This window comes from Octopus sinensis, linkage group LG1 (assembly GCF_006345805.1).
Source record: "Octopus sinensis linkage group LG1, ASM634580v1, whole genome shotgun sequence".
Lineage (NCBI taxonomy): Eukaryota > Metazoa > Mollusca > Cephalopoda > Octopoda > Octopodidae > Octopus > Octopus sinensis.
This window is the reverse complement of record NC_042997.1, coordinates 206228980-206237756: the sequence shown is the minus strand read 5'-3', so window position 1 is coordinate 206237756 and position 8777 is coordinate 206228980. Positions and strand designations below refer to the sequence as shown.

At 39.5% G+C, this 8777-nt stretch overlaps 2 protein-coding genes across 2 annotated transcripts in view; one reads left to right on the top strand and one right to left on the bottom strand.

The window, feature by feature from the left end:
* LOC115211065 (protein mono-ADP-ribosyltransferase PARP14-like) overlaps positions 1-8777 on the bottom strand; it is a 554188-nt gene that overhangs the window by 288261 nt on the left and 257150 nt on the right. The gene's annotated exons all lie outside the window — the stretch shown is intronic.
* LOC115209626 (protein mono-ADP-ribosyltransferase PARP14-like) overlaps positions 1-8777 on the top strand; it is a 40656-nt gene that overhangs the window by 20515 nt on the left and 11364 nt on the right. The window contains exon 2 of the mRNA XM_029778081.2: positions 3-210. Coding sequence (XP_029633941.1) covers positions 54-210 — 157 coding nt within the window. The 5' untranslated portion in view covers positions 3-53. The remainder of the gene's footprint in view (positions 1-2; positions 211-8777) is intronic.

The window sequence follows — 8777 nt, the reverse complement described above, 5'->3', positions numbered from 1 at the left end:
AAGACATTGCACAATGGTCTTACTTTGATGAAAATAATCCAGAAAACATAAGAATGTTTAGTGACAAAGAAAATGCCATGCTTGAGAAAGCATACTCACTGGGAAAAAGATTCCTTAATTTGAAGAAAATAAAATATGATATTAAGAAAATGTGTTTTCAACACGAAGGGAGGAAATTTAAAATGAAGAGAAAACAAAACCTAAGGTATGGTACGTGCATATTTTTTTTACTATAAAGACGTTCTTGCTTGTTTTTTGTTGTCTTTTTATCAGTAACTAGCAGTATCGCCCGGCGTTGCTCGGGTTTGTAAGGGAAATAACTATATAAGCATTTTTAGAGAGTTATAGCCAAAAAATGCATTAAAATGGAAAAAAAAAAATGATTGTAAATATTTTTTTAAATTGTTGACTCATCGTAGACATTTTTAGAGAGTTACTTCCCTTATATAATAGCGAAAAAATGCATTAAAATGGAAAAAAATGATGGTAAATTTCTTTTTAAATCGTAGACTCATCATAGACGCACGCTAATACCCAGAAGGGCTCGATATGAATCACGACTATAAGATACCCGGTTTTGGTTAAACTGCACCGCAAAATGTGGGAGTAGTTAGGAATCTAAATCGTAGGAGACAGACACACAACCTCACTTTTATATCTAAAGATAACTGTTGGTTGGTTGGTTTCTCTAGTCACACTTTACATTGTACAAAGAGAGAGAGAGAAAAGAGCAACAAACAGAGGGAGAGAGGAGAACTATAGAGATAGAGGGATACAAGAATGCTTCCGTAAGAGATAGATAGAAAAGAGCTACATAGACAGAGAGGGGGGGGGAGAAGAGAGCAAATGAGAGTGGGCAAGAAGAGAGCTACAGTGAGAGGGAAAAGTGTGCAAAAGAGGGTGGGGATGAAGAGAGGGTTAGAAAGAAGCTACAAAGAGAGAGGGGAAGAGAGCAACTGAGAGAAGGAAGAAGAGAACTACAGAGAGATAGAGAGAGAAAAGAGCTACAGAGAGAAGGAAGAAGAGAGCTACTGAGGGAGAGAAGGAAAGCGCTACAGAAAGAGGAGGAGATGAAAACAACAGAAAGCGGCTCAGAATAAAGCTACAAAGAGAGGGGAGAAGAGAGCTACAGAGAGAAGGGAGAAGAGAGCTACAGAGAGAGAGGAGAGAAAAGAGCTACAGAGAGAGAGAAGAGAAGAGAGCTACAGAGAAAGGAGTAGAAGAGAACAACAGAAATGGGTCAGAAGAGAGCTACAGAAAGAGATGAGAAGAGAGCTAGAGAGAAATGGGAGAAGAAAGCTATGGAGGGAGGGGGAGAAGAGTACAACCAGGAGAGGGTCAGAATAAAGCTACAGAGAGAGAGGGGGGGAGAAAAGAGCTACATGAAGAGAGGAGAAGCGAGCTAGAGAGAGAAAGGAATAGAGCTACAGAGAGTGGGGAGAAGGAAACAACAGAGAGGGGACAAGAAGAGAGCTACAGCGAGAGGGAAAAGAAAGCAACAGCATGAGGGTGAGGAGAGCTACAGAAAGATGATCAGAAGTAAACTACAAAGAGAGGAGAGAAGAGAGCTACAGAGAGAGACAAGAAGAGATCTACACAGAGAGAGGAGAAAAGAACTACAGAGATAGGGAAGAATAGAGCAGAGCTACAGAGAGTGAGTAGGACGATAACAGAAAAAGGGTCAGAAGAAAGCTACAGAGTAAGGGGGGAAAGAGCTACAGGGAAAAGGGAGAAGAAAGCTATAAAGCAAGGGAAGAAGAGAGCTACAAAGAGAAGGGAGAGCTATAGAGAAGTATAAGAAAAGAGCTACAGAGAGAGTGGAGAAGAAAGCTTCAGTGAGAGGCTAGAAGAGAGCAGTGGAAAGAGGGTAAAAAACGCTACAGTGAAAGAGGGTCATAAGAGAGCTACAGAGAGTGAGGAAAATTAGTTACCGAGAGAGAGAAAGAGAGAAGAGAGTTACATAGAGTGGGAGAGAAGATAACAACAGAAAGGTCAGAAGAAAGCTACAGGGAGAGAGAAGAAGAGAACTACTGATGAAGTGTTAGGAGAAAGCTACAGTGGCAAGAAGCGAGCTACAGAGAGAGAGAAGAGGAGAGCTACAGAGAGATGGGAGAATAGAGCTACAATGAGTGGGAAAGAAGAAAGAAGGTCAGAAGAAAGCTATAGGAGTGTCAGGAGAAAGCAACAGAGAGAGGGAAGAAGGGAGTTACAGAGGGAGGGGAAAGAGCTACAGAGAGGGGAGAAAAGAGCAACTGAGAGTGGGGGAGAAGAGAGCAACAGAAAGAGGGGAGGAGAGAACTACAGAGAGTGGGGGGGAGAATAGAGCTACAGAGAAAGAAGTGAAGAGGCCTATAGAGAGAGGGGAGAAAAGAGCTACAAAGTGACAGAGAGAATATTAAAACAGAAAGAGGATCATAAGAAAGGTACAGAGAGGAGAAAAGAGCTACAGAGAGAGAGAGGGGAGAAGAGAGATACAGAGAGAGGATCAGAAGAATGTCCACGGAGAGAGCTAAACAGAGAGATGCAAGAAGAGAGCAACAAAAGAGTGGAGAAGAGAGCTACAGAGGGAGAGAGAGGGGAAAAGAGAGCAACTGAAAGCTACAGTAAAGGGGAGAAGAGAGCTACTGAGACAGGGGAAAAGAGAACTAGAGAGAGAAGGGAGAAGCATGCTACAGAGAGAAAGAGGCAGAAGAGAGCTGCAAAAAGAGGGTCAGAAGAATACTACAGAGAGAGGGGAGAAAGAGTTAAATTGAGATGAGGAGAAGATAATAGCAGAAAGAGGATCAGAAGGAAGCTACAAAAAGAGGGGGTGAAGAAAGATGCAGAGAGTGGGGAGAGGAGAACAATAGAAAGTGGGGGAAATGAGAGTAACAGAAAGAGGGTTAGAAGAAAGCTACTGAGAGAGGGGAGAAGTGAGTTAGAGAGGGAGGAGAAGAAAGCTACCGAGAGAAGAAAACAAACGAAAGTGTGTTCCAATAAAGCTAGAGAGGAAGGAGAAGAGAGCTACAGAGAGTGGGGGAGAAGGGAGCAGCAAACTACAGAGTGAAGGGAGAAGAGAGCTACTGAGGAAGTGGAGAGGAGAGGTGGGGAGAAGAAAACTACAGTGATGGATGTTTTCTGTGAAGTAGATTTTATTTCTTTATTGCCCACCGGGGGGGGGGGGTTACACACAGAGGGGACAAACAAGGGCAGACAAAGGGATTAAGTCGATTACATTGACTCCAGTGTGTAACTAGTACTTATTTAAACGACCCCAAAAGGATGAAAGGTGAAGCCGACCTCAGTAGAATTCGAACTCAGAAAGTAATGGCAGACGAAATACCACGAGGCAGTTTGCCCAGCGTGCTAATGATTCTGCCAGCTTGCCACCCTTTAGATTGCGATGTTTGTTTTATTACCTCCGCCTTGGGTGGAGGCATAGTTTCTAGTCATGTTTGTTTATTTGTCTATCTGTGGACAAGATCTCTAAAGAACCACTGGATGGATTCAGATAAAACTTTCACGGATGTTTGGCCTTGTGACTGGCATGAACTGATTAGATTTTGGGATCAATCCTGTACCGGACAAGGATTCTGGATTATTTGTTATTTTTACTTTACATGGTTATGATCTTATGTTGACTTTCAAGTCTTTCTCAATTATCTCCCTTTAGGCTGTTTCCAAAGTTTTATCTTCGTTTCTCTATTATTAATTTTACTCACATCTCTATCTTAATAGAAACTGATGGATAAACAAATCAAACTACATAAACAAACAGCAGTAAAACCATTCAGAAATTAAATAACACTAACATATTTTTATAATATACTAGCAGAGATACCCGGCGTTGACCATCATCATCATCATCATCATCATCGTCGTTTAGCGTCCGTTCTCCATGCTAGCATGGGTTGGACGGTTCTACTGGGGTCTGTGAAGCCAGAAGGCTTCATCAGGCCCAGTCAAATCTGGCAGTGTTTCTACGGCTGGATGCCCTTCCTAACGCCAACCACTCCGTGAGTGTAGTGGGTGCTTTTTACATGCCACCCGCACAGGTGCCAGACAGAGCTGGCAAACGGCCACGAACGGATGGTGCTTTTTATGTGCCACCGGCACAAGGGCCAGGCGAGGCTGGCAACGGACACGAAACGGGGCGGTGCTGGCAACGGTCGCGAAACGGAAGGTTCTCTTACATGCCACCGGCACTGGTAACACATCTGCAATTTCCATTGATCGATTTCCATGAATTACACTTTTCTGTTATATTTTCTGTAATGAATTGGAATATCTTTGTTTCGAATTTCATCAAAATTGCAGATGAGTGTTATTTCCCTCTTTACACATCCTAAAGAAATTGTAATCATGATACATGTATCTCATACTACTGATTTTTATGCACATAAAAATTCCAGTCTTATTGAACCTGTCAAAAAGATTTTGCTCCTGAAAAATGGAGGTCATGGAGCTCAAAAATGTGGGAGTTAAGGCCCCTATTGGGGGTGAGTGTCTTAATGTCAACCAGAGAAGTTGAATTATTGAGAATCTTTTTAACTAGGATCTTATATCTATTGTTTGAATTTCTTTGAAATAGGAAATATATGTTCACTGGGTTTGTAAAAGAGAGCAAAGCTACAGGAAACCAAAAGACAAATGATCACAATAAGCAGTCAGCTACCCTACCCTAGTCGTTACCACTCCTAATGTAGGATTCCTCACCATCCAGGAGACAGGCACAGCCGTAAGATGCATTACGAATCTATAGTAATTGGAAGGGCGTGACCCAACTGAAATCAACATTAACAACTGTGTGACGTGAGGGCTAAAGGGAAATGAAAGTGTCACCTCTGGAGTTTGCAAATGAACACTATACTGATACGTAACTGGACAGAATAAATTTAAAATCTATAAATGTCTTTGAATAACCAGTCACTCATCTGGGAAGGCCTTGAAATCAATGTTACCATCTGGGGACTATGTGTGACCCAGTGATAATAAAAAGACTGAAAGGAGATCTACAATCAAATAACTTTACTCAACACCTTGCAACTGAATCTGTGGAGGCAAAGATGCCTCTCATTTACTTGACAATTTATGCAGCACTTTGCAGAAATCACAATGTAAGTGTATGGTAAAGCAAACTGTTACACTGTTGTACCATTGAATTACAAATAATGCTCATCTTTTATGCTCAGGTAACCTACAGCTTCAAAGAGCGCAACTGTATTCGCTTTTTGCTTAGATAAAATGACTAAATTGTGGGTGTTAAGTCCACATAGAGGGGTCTTTCTAACTTGTAAGAAGATGAAATTTTATAAATATTACTTCAGACTGTGCACAAGTCACCTGAATCAATTCCTCCAGGTCCATTGTGAGTCGAACAACATTGTGACTGATGAACAATGCTGATAGAAAGAAAGGAGTGTGGGGATGTGCTAAACTACTTTTAATAAACAAAGCCGTCCTGTCTGAAGTAAGAAAACAACGCAGAAATCTTGTGACAGTATGGCTTGTCTATAAGAAGGCATTCGACTCTATCCCTCATTCATGGCTGTTGAAGTGCCTACACCTGGCAAAGGTACCTTCCACTCTAATTGTGAGTCTCTGTAGAGAGACTCACAAAGACATGGACAACAGTTCTCACCCTTCCAACAGAGAACACAATAATTGTTTCTGATAGTAAAGGCATTTCAAAGGGAATATTCCAGGGAGATGGTCTTTCTGTACTTCTTTTCCTTTTGCCACTGAATCCATAATCGTTCCTACTGCAGAAAACAAATGGCTACATGCTAGGATCTTCAACTGCTAGAAGTATCAATGAAACTCATAATTTCTTTGTAGACAACATCAAGATCTATGCTAAAAGCATTGACAATGCCAAAATACAAACTGGAATTAGTAACATTTTCAGCGGATATAGGCATGGAATTTGGCCAACAGAAATGTTTGTATTTGGTCATAGAACGAGGAAAGTCAGTCCCCCAAACCCCAAACCTGTGCATCAACAGTCTCTCTATCTCCCCCATTCCACACAAAGAATGTTACAAATACCTAGGGCACATATATGAAAGCACTGAGAATAAAAATAGTGTGACCTGAGAATGTTACACCAGACTTAGGACAATATGGTAGTCAGAACTCTCCTCTAGCAACAAAACAATATCCCACAATGCATTTGCAATACCAGTGCTGACCCCCAACATTTGGGATACTTGATTGGTCTGCAGAGGAAATCCACTCCATACATATTAAAACCTGCAAAACCCTGACACCAACTGGGAACTTCCAAAGAAACAGTGATGTGGACAGACTCTACCTAAGAAGAAATGAAGGTGGTGGAGGCCTGAAATCAGTGCAGACGGCCTTTGAGTGAAGACCACTACATCACATCATGCTTTGAAGGCTACGTGTTTGCAATCCAGGAAGAGGAGATTGCCCCAAAGTACCTGGTGAACAAGAGAGACAGTGATGCTCTTGTCATCCCAAAGTGCAACCGCATGTGTAGGCTATGTCATGTTTCAGTGGAAGACGTCATGCATGTGATTAGCAGCTGCCTTAAAATGTCTTCATGGTACTACTGTATTGTAGACTATATGTATGTACATAGCAGATAAGAGGTAGCCTTTGATCACTATTTGGTTCCTGTTGTGTCCACTACTCTGATTAGTTGGTGTTGGCACAATTATGTCTCTTACCTGATTGCACCAACTGCTGCATATTACTAAGATCACATGGGACAACCTTTCCCAAACCCTATTTTGAGCCTGCTACATTATATAAAAACTCAGTTTTTCCCTCAATACATGTCTTTAGTTCCTGACCTTTTAAGGTAAAGCCACTGACCACATAGACAGCCAGTTCCAGCGATGACACCAGACAACATGCTACCACAGCAGCTATGTTGAGGCTCACCAACTTCATCCAACAGCATTCTGCAACCTCGATCTCTGTCGCCACCATCATCCTAATGTCAACATCTCCACATACACAACTCAGCAAGCAACTCACCCAGGTTCCAAAACTTCTTTGTTTGTGAGTTACTTCACCATGGATCAACAGTGAAGATATAACCTGCAAGAACTCCTGTACCAAGTGACTCAGGTAGCAACAGCATCACAGCCACAACTTCACGTATGACATGTACCTGTCACCAGCTCAGCATCATGGCTGCAACTTCTTTATGCAGTATTTCAACTACCGTGTACTAACTATGAACTGGTATTATTTATCTTACTTGTGTCTATGAACATTCTCCTCATTTCTCTTTATAGACTCTTTCCCTGTCTTCTTCTTCATTGCCATCCTTATATGTTCTTAACACACACATATATCTATGCTTACACACACACACTTTGTTCTCATAATGGCCTGCCTATTATTCTGTATACATGATGCACACACAGACATACATATTAATATATCAATAAATCTTCCCTTAATCATTCTACTTGGTTGTGTCTCCTTTTTCTCTCTGGCAAATAATTGTACTAGTCCAATATATATTTATTGTAAGAGCTGTGTGATGTACTAAAGAGCCATTCTTGTTACCTCGCATCACACTGTCCTTACACTACTTCCCTATGCAGAATGATGTTGTTACTAAAACAATTTACAACACCATCCATAAAAAAGACTGTCCTGAAATAAACTTTGAAAACCCATATGCTATGGAATACATTCATAAGCACCAACCCAAGGAATACTGGTGGAATATTCCCATCAAAACTTCAGTCAAATGTAAGCGTAACAGACTGGATATTGTTGTTTGGGACAGAGGGGCAAAGGTATGTACCATCATAGAGGTCAGCTGCCCTGCAGATATAAATATCTCTTTGAAAATCAAAGAAAAAGAAGATATCCATGGACAACTGCTTCGAAACCTCCAGCTTCTATATCCAGACTATGAATTCATATTCATACCAATAATAATTGGAGCACTAGGTTTCGTTAGTAAATGCTTAAGGGTGAATCAGGACGAATTGGGATTTTCAGAAAGAGAAAGTAACCATCTAATTTGTACATTACAAGTGCAATCTGCAAGTGGAACAGTAAAAACATGCAAGACTTTTCTCAAGTTCCAAATGTGAATTTGTCGGTGTTAACCACATCCCAAAGATGTAGTAGTCTTGTATCTTTGTTCAAAACTGGCTGCCTCATCATGGAAGATTTATAATAATTAAAAAACAGAAGAGACACACACATATATATATATATATATATATATATAATATATATATAATAAATATTAGGGAATAAATCCAAATTTACAGGGAAAAAATCAGATTTAGGATTAAATCCAATTTTATAGTAAAATATTATAAAATATTATTAGAGACAAAACCACTATTTTGCAAAACAAACAAGGAAAGACTTAATCAATACATAAAATTTTAATAAATAGTCAAAAAAACCGCCACTACAATCGTTTCTTGTCTTGATCGACAATCTTCAGGTGGACTTCCAATCTAAAAAATCAATATTTTAAAATATAAAAATAATAATTTTAAAATAATTAAAGTATGAATGAAAAAATATAAGTATATAATCCATATATAACCTATATATAATCCATATATAATCAATATATAAACAATATATAAACTAAAAAAACCTATCAACAATTAAATATAAAATATAAAATATAAGATATAAAAATAAAACAAAACAAAAAAAAAATAATAAAATATAATAATAAACTATATATACACCCATACACATATACCTAATTATATATAACCATATCTAACTACATACACTAAATCACACACCTATATATATATCCCTATACATACACATAAAAA